Source organism: Ricinus communis, chromosome 3 (genome assembly GCF_019578655.1).
Source record: "Ricinus communis isolate WT05 ecotype wild-type chromosome 3, ASM1957865v1, whole genome shotgun sequence".
NCBI classification, from domain to species: Eukaryota; Viridiplantae; Streptophyta; class Magnoliopsida; order Malpighiales; family Euphorbiaceae; genus Ricinus; species Ricinus communis.
In genome coordinates, this window is record NC_063258.1 from 3,996,158 (window position 1) to 4,012,422 (window position 16,265).

General features: G+C 30.6%; 1 protein-coding gene and 1 long non-coding RNA gene across 4 annotated transcripts; both read right to left on the reverse strand.

Moving 5' to 3' along the window:
* Positions 1–5,254: 5,254 nt before the first annotated feature.
* On the reverse strand, positions 5,255–9,803 carry LOC8262622 (ubiquitin carboxyl-terminal hydrolase 2). Of its 2 annotated transcripts, none has more exons than XM_002519319.4 (6): positions 9,689–9,803; positions 9,524–9,590; positions 7,824–7,870; positions 6,690–6,736; positions 6,487–6,589; positions 5,255–6,375 (listed from the first exon to the last, which is right to left on the reverse strand). In XM_002519319.4, exons 2-6 carry the CDS (start codon positions 9,552–9,554, stop codon positions 5,596–5,598), a joined length of 1,008 nt encoding a protein of 335 aa, XP_002519365.1. In that variant the 5' UTR covers positions 9,555–9,590; positions 9,689–9,803; the 3' UTR covers positions 5,255–5,595. The 2 variants fall into 2 exon arrangements, with proteins under 2 accessions (XP_002519365.1, XP_015574813.1); XM_015719327.3 differs by having other exon boundaries at positions 9,524–9,603; positions 9,689–9,768.
* A 2,494-nt stretch (positions 9,804–12,297) lies between these two features.
* LOC112534862 lies at positions 12,298–15,056 on the reverse strand. Of its 2 annotated transcripts, none has more exons than XR_003079099.2 (3): positions 14,146–15,056; positions 13,469–13,532; positions 12,298–12,546 (listed from the first exon to the last, which is right to left on the reverse strand). It is a non-coding gene; the product is annotated as an uncharacterized LOC112534862 (long non-coding RNA). The 2 variants fall into 2 exon arrangements; XR_007215141.1 differs by having other exon boundaries at positions 14,150–15,055.
* Positions 15,057–16,265: the final 1,209 nt, after the last annotated feature.

The window sequence follows — 16,265 nt, forward strand, 5'->3', positions numbered from 1 at the left end:
AATCATAATTTATTTTTTAAATAAATTCAATACCTATCTATTTTGTCTAAAGTTTCATAACCCTATTGTTATAAATAGAATGATACACCCTAGATTTAGGATTATCTACATTCTTCAAGGTATTTCTTTAGCTACACTCTGAAAAATTCGATCGACACATAAATGGAGTTGGTTTTTAGCAAGCCACTAAGAAATAACTCTAAACTAGACAACCCATTAAGAATGACAAAAGTTCTTCTTAGTCTCAAATAGAACTGGATTCTGAACTAATATTCGATTCCACCTCCTTATCATCTCTAGAGACTCGAAGATTAGCATTCAACAGTGACAAGGTTCCCCAAATCAATACCATTAGCATCCTTATGTTTTACAAAATTGGTTCTTTTATCTTATGTTTTAGAAACATGATTTAGATTGATTCTCTTTATTTTTTTATATGATTTATAGGTTTACATTATTAGATTAGGGTTTTCCTGAATTAACATGTTTATAATTTGTTGGACATTGAATTTGATAATATGAACATGCTGGGAATTAAACCTGATAATAAGAACATGTAGAGTTTTGAATCTGATAATACGTTTGTTTTTTAATTTTGATCAAATGATTAGGGTTGCATGTTAGATTTATGTTTTTTTTTTCTTTTTAAAACTAATTAGGTTTTAGGGTCCTATGATTAAAACTTGAAATATGCTGCTGTTATTCTACTGTTAGTCTTATTATTAGGGTTTGACTGATTTTCTTAGGTTTTTTATTTTATTTAACCTTAATTATTCCTTTTGTTACATTTTTTTTTTCTTGAAATATGATCGTTTTTTTATACCTTATGTGCATGTAAAATTAGTCTAGGACATGAAAATTCAAGGAATTGAAAAACCAGCTTAGAAAAGCCCCTAGAGCCGATTCAGCTCTATGTTGAGCCGATTGGCTATGTGCTCTGAGCCGATCGGCTCTTCACCCTTCAACCTTAATCTCAGATTCTTTTTATTTATTTTGAAGATAATTTTATATTATACTTAGTTTTAGGTATTTTCTCTTCAATTTTTTATAGTTGTAGGAGGGTTACAATAGCTAGATTTACTTTATGCACTTTATCTTTTGCCTTATTTTAGATAAATGCTAAATATATAATGTATGATTTCCTAATTAAAAACTGGACATATAGACGTTAGACCTTAAAATTGGACATAACATGAAAATTATAGTCCCATTAGGTTAATTAAGGGTAATTGTGCTTAAATTTTAAAATCAATATAGACTTAGTGGGTTTCCCATGTTTAATTAGATTAATTGGACCATATTTAGATTTAAGATCACCAAATTAGGCCTTATCATAAAAAAGTAGTCCATTAGGCTTAAAGATTGGAATCCAAAAGCATAATCTATAATTGGGCTAGACTAGGAAGGCAATGTATATAATTAATTAGTAAATTAGATTAATAACTTTAAATATAGGTTGAGCTTAATAAAAAAAGGCTAGACTTATATGGACCTCACATGTTGTAGTGCTTGATGCGTAAAAATATAAATGTTGCCTTTATAGGGAATAGCTCATTAAACACTAAGATTAAAGATAAAGATACACAAATAGGGAAGTTGGCTTCTAGATCCATCTCTAAATTTCTGGCATAAAGCTTCCCTATAAAATTGAGAGACGGTACTCATTAGTAAAAGTGTCCTGGTGAATTATCCGGGTGACGATTCTCATCTCCGCGCTAGTCTCGGTGACTAGTTAGTATGTTTCCGATTACGTTGAAAAGCCTTACAGTGCCATAGTCGCTAAAGACACTTGGGTGCACTCCGAAACCGCTGTCCACACTACTTCATTCACTACTAGTCTTTACATGAAGTTGGCCAAGCATAATCCTTTATAGCCATCTACCTTTCAATTGCTACTAGTTTTTTATCGTTTGCCATTATTTCAATCTCTTCTTCTAGTTTTTCCTCAAATTCCTCTTCTTCTTCTAGCTTTTGAGGCACAAACTCATTTTCTACTTCTTGATCCTCTTCTGCCTTTTTAATAGTTGATCTCAAAAGGTAGAGTCTTTGAGTTGATGAATCACCTAATTTAGTTTTTCTGCTAGGCATATAAATAAGAAAAAAAGATTTAAAACCTTTAAAAATAAAAATATAAAAATAAAAAACAAAACTTAACAATTAATTAATATAAAATTGGACATAGTTTTCCAACAACGGCGCTAAAAATTTGATGTCTATAATTTTGTACTCGCAAGTGTACGAACTGTTCTTATAGTAAGCGTAAGTTCACCTTGAGGTCGATCTCTCAAAAAATCGTAGAGCTACTATTATATAGACTAATAGCCATACTAAAAATAAATCTAAACACTCTAAACTAGTATTTGAAAAAGTAGAATATTTATAAAAGAAATAAAATAAACTATAAAGTAAATATACAAATGATATGATTTATAAAAACTTTATGATAGAAGCAGTAATTAGCCTAGCCAATTACTTAGTAATCCCCTTGTTTTAACCTTAAGCTTATATCTAATGAATGAGATGGTGAAGTTCTTTTTTCTTTAATTACTTAATCTAATGATGCAACTAAAGTCTCTTTTACCAATATAGATTGAAGTAAAGATGATGTTTCTAATATATTTAACAAAAGAATATACATAACAACTACTATTGTTAAATTAATATGATGGTCAACTAACAATAATAACTGAAACTAATAAAAATATAAAGGTAAATGTTATCCTCTGGAACAATGAAGGGGAGGGTTGAATTGGTGACTTCAAATCGTGGAATTAGATGAGGTACAAGGTTAAAAGCCACACAAGGAATCCAAGTGAACAAAAAAGAGAGTAAATGTTAGAAAAGATTGAGACAAGGGATATACAGTGGTTCAGAAACAATTCCCCTAACTTGAGCATTTTATATAATCTGTCATCCCTACCTATTACTTCGTTTCTGAGTAATAACGAGGGATTAATCGAGATCAACTAAACTTGGCCATACTTAATCTTTCATTTACAATCTTTGGGTTTCACAAGCACACCAAACAACTTGGTGTTTTTGTAGACTAAAACTAACCCTCTTTCCTTAGTGTTTCAATCTCTCACTAAGTCCCTTTACCCTTGAGTTCTAATAGAAATTCAACAATCAATTCCTTATATTTTATATGACTAGGCTCACACAACAATCATTTTGCAAGAGATGCAAGCTATTTACCACCTATACAAGGTTAACTATATATAAAAATTATAAGAATAAGGTAAGAAATTAATAGCAATGAATATGGCTCTTAAGAAGGTTGTTGATTAACCATAAATGTCTCTTATGAGGGATATTCATACCCTCTATCTACCAAAGAGACATCATAAACAGATGCTAGCCCAATTCTTTGCTAGTGTATTAAATGCACTATCAAAACACAATCGCGGTCGCTACATTTTAATCGTGGACACAACTGACTTCTTACGGTCGAGACGCTTGAGTCATGGTGACAAAACTTAAAGTGGTAACAGCTATATTCCATATGGCACTTTGTGATTCACGGTGTCAGAAGCAATCATTAGCGGTTTTCTTAAGGTTTGCATAAATAACGGTCGCGAAATTAGGGGTGCAGATGCGATTCCTACTACTTCCTTAGAACTGAGGTTCTTAGACTCGATTGACTGCTCGTGGTTGTGGAATCTCTTGCCTTCCAAAATCATACTTTCGCGGGCGCATAGGGTTTGCGATTGCAAAATCTTCAATTGCTTCAACAATTAAGTTGTTTATGAAAGTTTCATTTGCGATAGAGAGCATTTTTTAGAACTTGATTTGATTAAGCTCATTCAAGGAACATCTACAAAGAACACTCAAGGCCAAGATTAAATACACTCAATCTTAATTATCAAGATCAAAATCAAGGGTGCCTTGAGTCATGAAAGGACTTTGGCTAACAAAAAAGAAATCATTCATCAAATAAATAAATAACAAGGTTCATACATAAGTGAAAAGGTTAAACTAAACACTTATGGAAATTAGCCTAACATATTTAACCCAACAATTATTATAATTAAAAAGAAGTACATAAAAATAAAATAGAAAATAAAGGCTCCCTCGAAATCCAAAATCTTTCAAGGTGTGAAGATGATTGGTTTTCACTCTTTACTTCTTGAAAGCTTCTTAAATCTTGAAAGAATAATAAAAACTAAAAACTGAATGTTTCAAGAATATGAACATTAGAGAAAATTGCAAAGAGAGGAATAATGGGTAAATGCAAACTGTCTTAGTTATATATCTGGTCTCTATTTTACTTGTAGAGATTTCTTTTTGAGAGTCATTTTCTAAATACAAAACTTCTAAGAGTTATTTTCTAACAACTTTTAACTATCTTAAATAAAATAAATAACTAATAATGGTCCATAATTACAAAAGAGCTAATTAATTCCTACTTTGGGCCTTGAAATTTTCGGTCAGGCCTGTGGAAGTAGCATTCCACGCATCTTAATTCTAGGTCTTTACAGTAGCAATCCTACTTGAGCTCATTTGTTATTATTTAGCTCCATATTTTTTCTTTTTGGCTAATGATATATGAAATTAGACAACAAAACTAAAATAAGATAAAAATATATATTTTTCACATATTTTATATATAAAATACTACTAAAATATTAAAATACTCTATATATAATATAAATTTTCCACTCTTGTAGTTAAAAAGATATAATTTTTCTTTTCTTATTTTAATCAAACTTGTTAGGATTGACTGAATTGATAGTTTTATTTTTCTAAAAATATCTCAAATAATTAAATATTGAAAATTAATTTTGATAAAATAAATGTAATGTCTAGAGCATAACAGATTCATTTGATTCAGGATGCTATTTTTCAAATTTTAATTAAACAAAAATAGAATAATCATTAATTAGTGTTTTTAGCTAACATAAGTAAAATTACTCAAGAAATAACCATTAGAATTTAAGACTTATTTATGTTAAACAATTAATAAATCAGAATTAGATTTAAAGCTTTCTTTTTAACTTTTGCAAAGATATAGTTTAAATATGTAAGGCAACATGTTATTGTCATGCCTAGCATTCACTTCCCCATCAACCACCACAGATGCGGGTACACCCGACCCAATCATTAGCCAATAAGAATAATCACCCCACTTTATCACTTCATACCATCTCAAACGTAAAAATGAAAAGAGAATTTTAGAATACAATCTAAATAATATATTAAACAAATAAAATTGTATAAAAAAACTACAGTATAAATAACGTAATTTCGCCGGAAAGAAAAGACAACTTCCCATGGAACTGGTATTTTGCTAGTTAATAGCAAAAACATGTTTTACAAGTTAAATGCTCCAAGAATTCGTTGATGCGGGGCAAACATTAGGTTCATGGTGAGATAGATGAACCAAAGCTTGAACCTGTTAATACTACCTCAGAAGCCCCCTGGGGCGTCATGCTGCTCCAGAGAGAACCAAGAGAAAAGAACTAATACTAAGGATGCTAGCAAAATGCGCAAAAAGTTGCACTAACAAATTCTCCATGATAAATAATAGCATACAATTTTAAAATATTTAGTCAAGAAGAGTTGGCAAGGAATATCACACAGCTAACCGTAAAACAACTATCCCTCAGACATTCCCGTCTTTTGCTTGGCCTTCTCAATAAGAGGCTTCAGCTGCTTCTTTTCAGCAAGAATCTTCAGGAAGTTGAACAAAAAGGGTATGTAATTGTGCTTTCTACGAACATTTTCTGTCCTCCACTTTTTGAACTTTTCCTCCTCCATCAATATCTTTTCAGTTGCGGCCTCAATCCCAGAATTTACCTCTGACAGAGATTTGCTCAATTGCTCTGATGTACTACTGTCCACCAGTCGGTCAGATTGGGATGCAGCCAGCTGCTGCAAGATTCGTTCCCTCCTCCTCTGGAGCTCCTTGAGTTCTGCAGTATATACCTCTCTCCTGTTCTTGATTACTGCCATGAGATTGAATCTTATTTCATTATTGGAATACCTCTCTATACGCTCTTGGATCACTGGCTGCACCATTCGCAACCAGTCCAGATCATTGGGCCCACCAGTGTACGGGCCAAGGCTAATGGGACCTTCTTTCAGGCCATCAAGCTCATAAAGCACTCCATCAACAGGCAAATAACTTATAAAATGATACACATCATCATCCTTTCCAGCAGCCTTCTGCTCCTCAGGAACAAAAGGCTCAGGTCTGGCAAAACTGTTATGAGCCGTACGTATGACTTCGCTGTTGTTAATAGCCAAACCTTTGAGCTCAGGTGGAAAATTCTTAGTGAATTCTTTCAATTTTGTCAGTTCATCACCAATTTCAATATCTGGGCAATTCATTAGGATGGATAGAATTGCCTGGGTTGCACAAGCGTTGTTAATGACCTATACAAGACAATAACAATGAAAAAGGGGTGAGGCGGAGAAAAAATTAACTTTTAAAACTTGATACAGATTTATAACACCTCATCAACAATGAATCTCATGAAAATAAACCTGACTAGCAAAGAAAAGATTGGGGTTTGGATCCTTCATCACAGGACGTTCATCTTTTTCCCCTGGGTGCCATTTGAAAAGGAAAATCAACCCATATATAGGCCTGAAAAAGAGGACAACAAATTCATATATTAACTTGGAAAGAAGATGTGTATGCAACAAACATAAAAAGAAGAATAGGGCAATGAAATCCAAAAACCAACCTAAGGCTGTCTAGAGAATCAAGATCCAAGGAGTATAGCTCCTCAACCTGAAAACACATGTCAAGATATGTTATAGACATAATGACTAACAATTAGTTATATTGTAGTTATTGAATATATAACAGCCTTAAATGAGTAAGAGTTAATTATTGAAAAGCCAACACTGAAGACCTTAAACTTCAAGATTTGACTTTAATTACCACTTAACTTGCACAACGACAAAGTTATTATTAAGATGGACAGGCAATACATTAAAAGCAGGATGATTCAATAGGTCAGAGAGCAGGAACCAAATATGAATATAAAAAAAATAAAATAAATGCACATGCCCTAAAATATGTTTTCTAGGAACACGAGCACAGAACTTCTAATATGATTCATATATAGACACTTTTCTTCCCAATAATCCATGTTATAGTTTCATAATAAATTTGAGATGAAGGCAACAAAATCAGTTCACATGAGAACTCAGTAGGAAAACATAAGAATGTATAGTGCCGCAAAAGTGTAATGAAGATGGAGATAGCACAGTGAAGATGATGGCAGTGATAGAGCTGAGAAATGGCTGGTTTTCATCATTGCAGAGCAGCAGGCGTTGGCAAAGGTCAAATTCTGGAGTTACCAAATAGTGTTGAGGAAGTTTAACAGTGGTTAAATGAGTATACTTATAGAATCTGGAGAGTACTAAATCTCCATAAAATCTACAAATGCATTTGCCTCCCACTAATTTTACCACTTAAAAATGATACCTAGTTTTCATGAATTATATCTTCTTCTCATAACACCACTGTCCTGTTGAAATCATCAATCATTTTATATTGCATATATATTGTATGATATACACACCAGTCACTTGGTGCAAACACAATCTATTTGTCTATATATATGTCTGTCTGAGTCTCTCTAAGTTTGAATATAGATATATAAATAAATAAATAACATGACAACTCAAAAATCTATGCCAAAATCATTAAGTTTGGTCTAAGCAGAAAAAAAGAAATGAGACCTGTAACATTTACTACCCATGGAAATCAAATAGAAAAATAGAGAAAGCAAAACCACCCATCTAAAAAACCTTGACAATTGACATGACATGAAATCAATAGAAACGAGATAATAAAACCAAAAGGTTACCTGAACACCTTTCACGTGCATATGTTGTATAAGTTCAGTAAATACACCTGAAATGCAAGCAAGAACTTTAGTGCATCCCTCTAAATTAATCCACCATTATAATTATATCCTCACTTTTAAAGTGGAGTTAACTCCTGAAAAATGGCACCAATCATTAGCTGAAATGGTTTCTACAAAGCCATTACATGTAAGAACTTGTCAAGGTGAACAGTATAGCAAATTTAGCTGCGTGGGAATTCATCAATTTCGAAATAACTACATAGAGTTTCTGGATAAAAGGATGTGTTGTATTCTGAAAGTGATAATTAGTATAAGTTGCATTTGTGTTATGCATATACACAAGAAGTGGCGAGTAGAGATAATGACAGAAATGTTATATTTTCTCTTTATGCAGTCAATGTTAGTTTGATTTTCAAAGAATATCCATCAGCATTACCATCATATTTCTTTCATGATAATGAATTGTATGTGTGAAACATTTTCTATAGCAAACATAAAAATTTGAGAAAGTAATTCATTTTTTCTGTTAGTTCATTATAACAGAAAATACTAATTTCCTATGGAAAAAAGAATACCATGAGAAAAATTTTGACCTTTGAGGATGATGATTCCTTTAAATCTAAGGATATATTCGAATAAACAAAAAGCTCATAAGATCCAAGTCAATGAAAGAGGAATTCATGCACAAGTTTACATTCCCTTTTTATGTGTTATAAGAATATATAAACTAACCTTTTTTCTTTCTGAAAAGGAATCCTTTACCTTTAAAATAGCTTAAATTTCCCTTTGACCAAGAAAACAGCCAATGACTAATTTCCAAATATACCACAAAAACCAAAACCTAAAGCATATATATGTATATCTAGACATAATTTTTTTTTCTGTCTAGCAAAAGTTTAAAGCAAAAGCAAAATTATCACCATTGACCTCTTTTACATTTACAACCCAAAGATAAATCTCCACGATTCACATTGATATCGAGAAACTCAATAAAGAGAGTACACAGATAACTTGTTTTCTACACAAGAACTATATTAAGGATAATTTATTTTCTACACAAGAACTATATTAAGGAAAGCTGAATGAAGAGTAACTAGCAGAGATGACTGTCGAGTCACACAAAAGGAAAATTTAACTCGGGTTTGGATTTAAAACTATATGCTATTATTTCACACTATGTAGGTACCGTGTAAGCAAAATGTCAAAAAATACATAAAAGTTCGATTGTTCATCATTCTGGTTTCTTACAACTAGTACTATTGGTTGACAAAAAAAGATAAGAGAAAGAACAGAAGGGATGCTAATAATAACATTTTGATAGTTGGAATTCAAAATTAGACACGTTTTAAGCAAATAAGAAGTTTAAACAATGCAATTCACACATACACCATAAACCTCAGTACACACACACACACACACACACACACAAAGAAGAAGATTTAGTAACTAGGATTAATGGAAGAATTTTTTCTTTAAAAAAAAAAAAGAAAGGTTTAGCTCAAGTTTTATCATGTACTTAAAAGCAAAGAGAGCCGAAACCCTAAATTTAAAAAAAAAAAAAAGAAAAACAAGAGTAATCAGATGCATGAACAAGCATACACATAAATGGAATAAACAATACACAAAACAAACCATAAATATAGAAAGGAATAATTGATAGCTAAACCAAAATAATTCAAAGGAAAAAAAAGAAAGCATACCAGGATCAGACTCAATAGTGCACCAAGACATGATTGATGATGATAATAATGATCACAAATCTACAAGCTGCAACCAAAAACTTATTTTTTAAGAAAATTATAATTAAAAAAAGTTACCCAGAAACATAAAAAGAGTGAAAGATGCAGAGGGAGAGAGAGATGTACATAAAACAGAAATCTTCTTCTGCTTCTAGAACGCCGAACGAGGGTTTCAGTCTCGCACGATAGTTTCCTGTCTTTGCTGTATTGGGCTCAAAACGCTGCGTTTAGGTTTACTTATTAGAAACAGAACGACACTCGCAAGCAAGCAAACAAGCAAACGTGTTTTGCATAAATTGTAACAATTAACAAATAAGGCCCAATTTACCCTTTACACTTTTTTTTCTTTCTTTTTTAACTTTTACCCCAAAATTTACCTGTGGTTAATGTTTTTAAATAAATAATTTACATTTGATTGTTATAAAATTAGTTTCGTCCAAAAACTAGCGGAAAGACGAAATTCATGTATTTTTGGATTGTCCAAATTCATCAAAATTTGACTATAATTTAAAAAAAATATAGTATTTCTCTCTTGTACGCTACTTATTATTTTCGTTCAAATCAGTTGATAGTGCTATAACAAGATACAAGCTCAGGTTGCAGCAAGTTAAATAAGATCGATATCAGTCGACTAGATTACAGTGTCGTGTTATTATATGTATCAACATTCATTTTCCAGATCTATATATTGAGAAAATTAAAAAAAGTCACATGATGAAAGTTACTGTCTTTTTTGAGTTTCAAGAGATTGAGAACGGGTGAATCTAAATTAGGATTGAGAATTATTAGACTTAAAATTACTTTTTTGGATTCAATTATCAGAAAAAATTAACTTTAAAGGGTAAAACAAGAGTTTTCGCAAGTTCAGGACCAAAGTGCAAATTTTTTAAACCTTTTTGCTCCTTAGAGCCAATCCCGATCAACTTAGCATAGAGCCGACCAGCTCTACATAATATTGATTGGCTAATTTTCGAAATCTGATACCGTTTTGTGCATAATCTGACTTTAAAGTGTCAAAATTTAATTAAAAAAAGATATTCTATAAGGTATTTAATAATAATTGATAGATTTTATTGATATTTATTTAAATTTTAAAAATTTATTTATTAGATATTAATAACTAATAAATGACATTTTTCTTTTTGAAAAAAATCTATATGAGTCTATCTACTCCTTAGGGTTCCTAAAACCCTAGCACTGTATGAGCATCATTATAACCTAATTCTAGGGTTACTGATTATTATTAACTTTGAGCAAATACAAGTTGTTAGTAGAGAAAACAATAAAGAAACCTAAATTCTCAAAGGCAGGGAGTATTTATAGTAACTTTAGTCATAAGATACTAAGAAAAAACTGAGATTAGAAAAGACTTTCATTGAACAACAGAAGCTTTTTCAAATCCTAAACAACACTGGATTCTTATATGTCCTTCAATTCAACTGCTTCATCGTCTCTAAAAACTTACAGATCATTAATCTATAGTGACAACTTGAGAGTTCCCCCATCCAGCATCATTAATTAATCTTTCCCTTACTGGTTTCTTTTTATGTTTGTTTATGATTCTATAAACATGTTTAGGTTGATCTTTGAGTGATTAACATGATTCACATGATTAGATTAGGGTTTCTCTTGATTTAACATGTTGCTGATTTTATTGAATTTTGAATATTGATAATATATGATTTGTCTTGGATTTTAAATCTGATAATATGAACATGCTTGATTATGAATTTAATGATTAAAAGGATTAGAGTTATAGGATTTACTATCTTTTATGAATAATTATATGATTATATGAATGTTCTAGGGCTGTATGTTAAAATCTAGGATCTGCCATGCAATGTGTTCGGACCTTCTAGCAGTTTTATTTTTTTGTGTTTATATTATTTTCAATGTGTTTTACTTTATTTGATTTGTTGTCTGTGCTTTTGTTTCATTATTTTTGCATTTCTAATCATTTTTTGATCTTCTATGCATGCAAAATTGGCTCAAGGGCATGAGAATTTCAAGAAAATCGTAGAACTAGCCAAAGAAAATCCCTCGAACCAATAGGCTTTATGACCTCAACAGATTGGTTCTTTAACCATTTTATGCCCTAATTCTAATTTCTGTATATTTTGACGTATTTTATACACGGTAATTAGTTTCATGTGTTCTTTCAGTCTCTGAGTTGTAGGAGGGTTGAAATATTTAGATTTACTTTTCTACACCTTATTTTTATTCTCTATGATGGATGTCAAATATTTGTAATGTGATTGCCTAATTAAAACTAAATTTATATATTTCAGGTTAAAATTGGATATTAACATGAAAAAGTAATCTATTAGGTTAAAGGATGGTGAAGTAGCGTTAAATTTGAAATCCATATAGACTTAGTGGATTTTGTCATGCTTTAATTAAATCAATTGAGCCACATTAGATTTAAGATCACCCAACTGGGTCTCAGCATAAAATGTAGTCCATTTATGCTTAAAAGCTAGAATTAAATGCATAGTTTGTAATTGAGCTAGACTAAGTAAATACATAATTAATTAGTTAAATAGGCTAACAAATCAAATATAAGTTGGGCTTAATAAAAATAGGCTAGAATTAAGGGACTTTACATGCTGTAATGGATGTCACAATCGAACTGTGGGCCTATAACCGACGCTAGAAAATGGAAAGGCTTAAGGCCACCGAAACCCGTAGCAAGCTGCCAGATTGCCAACTTAAATAAATCATAATCCCAATCAACATACCAACACGATGTCACATAGAACTCCTCTACAGATACAATAAAATTCCTACTGATTCATCAACAATAATAAATTTAATACATTATCAGTTGATCATTAAGGCGAATATAATGTTAAGTTTGATATCAAATATTATGGAATGTCTAGATATTTAAATAGTTATGATTATAGGAAACAAAACAATTACGTCGAGGAAGAAGAGAATCGAGCTGCTCAAGGAGGATGAACTGCAGGAGAACTAGCTAACACCTAAAAAAATAAGTTAGGACTATCAGTCTCGGGAATGCGTTAAAATCATATAATCCAAAGTGTATACAACAATCTCGGTAAATAATTATTTTATCAAAATAGATCATTATATTGTATTAAATCGTGTGCCATGTCACATTTAAAAAAAAAAAAACCATTTAGCATGTACGGGACGAGCACCTCAACAAGATTCTAGACTCCAATACTATTAGCCATTGACTCTCTTATTCCAATAAGACTGGCGCCCAAAGAGATAAGCTCAACCAAAGTTCTTAAATCCAATCTGGTCATTTAATTTTCAATATAGCCAGCGCCTAGAGAGCAACGCTCGACCATGGATCTTTCCTCTAGCAACCAAATTTCCACAGCCTAGAGAGTGATACTCAACTAGGGTACATCACAAAGATATTCCCTTATTACATGTCTTTGATTTATATCGATGCGCACGCGGTCCTAATGCAACCTATCAGGTGGCATGTTATATTGTCGTCTCAACCCAAGTCATAATACAATCATAACATTGATAGTATAAAAGATGACACAAATCGCAAGCAATCTTAATATTGTTCAATAACTTATTAAATAAGATTGAACAATAACATGTATTGCAGACATAAATTTTAGGTGAGATGTATATCGTCGTAATAACAATAGTAGGATTTAAGATGACAAACTTAATTAATTAAATAAATAATAATAAATAAGTAAATTCATAAATAATAATTAATTAATTAAATCCATAAAAAATCAATAAATTAAATAAATAATAAAGAAATAATAAATATTTCAAGCAATATCTATAATAACAAAAATATATTAATAATGATGATAATACTAATAATATTCGTAATAATTATTAATTGAAAATGCTACATAAAAATTGGCATAACATATATGCAGAGATTATATGACATTAACTCACTGTTCTGACGACTCCATTACTCTGCTCCTACACCTCGGGTGGAGCGGGCTGAATCGATGGGTATCTATTCACAGGAATAACACAATTAATAAAAATAAAATACTTAGTAAACAACTCTAAGCCTAAACTCCTAGATTTGATTGTCTAAGAATTTCGACTCTATCAAAAATTCGGTAGAATCTTTCCTAAAATACGGACGTTTATCACCCGTAAAACGGGTCTAAAATCTGCTAAGAAAATACTTCTAATATTCTCCAGTCATTTAACAGGAGTTCGGTCACCCATAACTGCATAATTTTTCCAACTCCGCAACACAATCCAGTTCACAATTAATTTTTAGTTTGGCATTTAATATTATTTCACGATCCAATCACATAAATAAATTTCTTGCATTTTAATTTAATTACTCATGGCCACAATTTTCATCAAACCAAATAATAATTAACCACTAAAATAAACCCATAATATTTCTACAATTAAGTTACTAATTAATTAAATAATTTATTTATTTATTTATAACTAAGAATTAATGCACCAAAGAAGAAAATTTCTAAATAATTTTCTGGTCCAAATAAGTTATATTGAGGCGAAAACCCGAAATTCTGCACATTATTTAAAAAGCACTGGGTCCGAAAGAGGATAACGTCAACAGTGTCAGAATTCAAATCTGAAGGTACCTACGCAAAGCTTGAGTCGTGTGGAGTCTGAATATACAATTGTTTTTGCTAAAATTTCACAAGAAGGCACCGGATATAGGCCAGAAAGTTTCGGCTCCACTGGATTTTGAACACTCTTTCCGGCGACGGAAATGGAGGAAAAAAGGGTTGTCCTAAGTTTTCCAGTGGTGGACAGTCCGTTTTTTGAAGTTGAAATTGCAAAATGAGGCCGGCGAGACGTCCTCTCAAAGGTGGCAGTGAGTTGCGGCTCTTTTACATCCTTCTTAGGTGTTTTTTGGTGAGAGGTGGAATTAGTGGTGGCGTAGGCGGAAAGGGTGAGAGAAATGGTGGAGGTTGGTGACTACAATGGCAGATAATGGGAGGTGTAGGGGAGGGGGAAGATTGTGTGCGTCGAGAAAGAAGAGGAAAGAGAAGGGAAAAAGAGAAAAAGAGAAAGGGGAGGGGGCTATACATTACCCTACTAATTTTTTATTTATTTTCTTTTTTTTTATTATTTTTTTTATAATTTTTTTTTCAGTCCGTTCCTTTAATTTATGCTACTAAATCACCCTTAAATTTAAATACTTGCGCTTATATATATATATATATATATAATTATTTAGAAATGTTAAATTAGATGGCATTCATTTATTCATAGAAATATTTAATTTACTAATTTGCCTCCGAGAATTACTGACATTAAAATTTAGAATTTACAGGTATCACAATAGATGCTTGTAAACTATAAAATATTGCATTTATAGGGAATAACCTATTAAATAATAAAATTAAAGACTAAAATACACAAATAAGGAAGTTGACTTTTGGATCCATTTTTGGATGTGGCGAAGCTTTCTTATAGAATCTAGCATGCCATTTAATTAGTAAAAGTATCCTAGAGAATTACTTGGGTAGTGACTCCATCTCTGTATACTAGTCTTTGTGATTAGCTAGCATGTTCATATTAGGTTGAAAAATTTTACAGTACGATATACTAGTTTTTGTGATTAGCTAGCATGTTCATATTAGGTTGAAAAATTTTATAGTATCGTAGTCACTAGAGGTACTTGGGTGTGCGCCTCAAACTGCCCACCATAATAAGTTGACAGTGTTAGTGCATATATTGAAAATTGCTAAGGAGGTGAAGCACATATTGTTATTTATTAAATAAAGAGGTAATTATTATATACCTTTGTATTTTTTTCATACTATATTACTTAACCCTTAACATTTAACATTTATATTTTCTCGTCCTTTTTTTATTAGTTTTATATTAAAAATTCCTTCCATCAAAATCTCCATTAAACAATCTTTAACTAGTTTTAGTTTTATATTATTTTTTTATGACTTTTGGTGTAATATACAAATTACTTCCTATGTTTTATTTATTGCACTAAAATCTCCTTGTATTTTGGAAGTTAATGCCATTAAAGAACTAAATTGATAAAAAAATAATTTAATCTCAAATTTCTCATCAATTATACAATTCTAGTGCAATAAAAAAGTTAATAAGAATATTATCTATTTTATTTTGATAATTTCTATTTAAATTATATGAATTTTTAGTATTTTAATAATATAAGTACTTTTTAAAAGTTTAAATTTTACTAGGATATAATTATGCTAGAAATTAGAGTAAGTAAGATAATATTAGTTAATTATTTTTGTACAAACACTAAAATTGTTCTTTGCTAAAAACATAAATTTACCTTAATCTGATTTAAAAATAAGTTTAGAATAGTATGATACCTAATAATGAATTTAATGATTAAATTTTTTTTTTTTTAATTTAGTCTTTTGACTATCTTGATTTTGGATGAAAGAGATAATAATTAGTTTTATTAAAAAACAAGAGGGTTCTAGTGTAATAAACAAACTCTAAAGGGCAATTTATATATTATATAAAAAATAAGGGGAAAATAGTATAAATCAAACTTAATTAATGATTGTTTAATAAAAATTATATGAAATGTGTTTTTAGTATACAATTACAAAATATAAGGATGAAAAAATATAATTTTTAAGTAACTAGTATAATATGAAAAATTGCAAGAGGTAAATAATAATTACTCCTTAAAAGATATATTCAAAAAAATACAAAGTCATATGGATTTTTTTCTTAAATTATAAAATTCTACTTA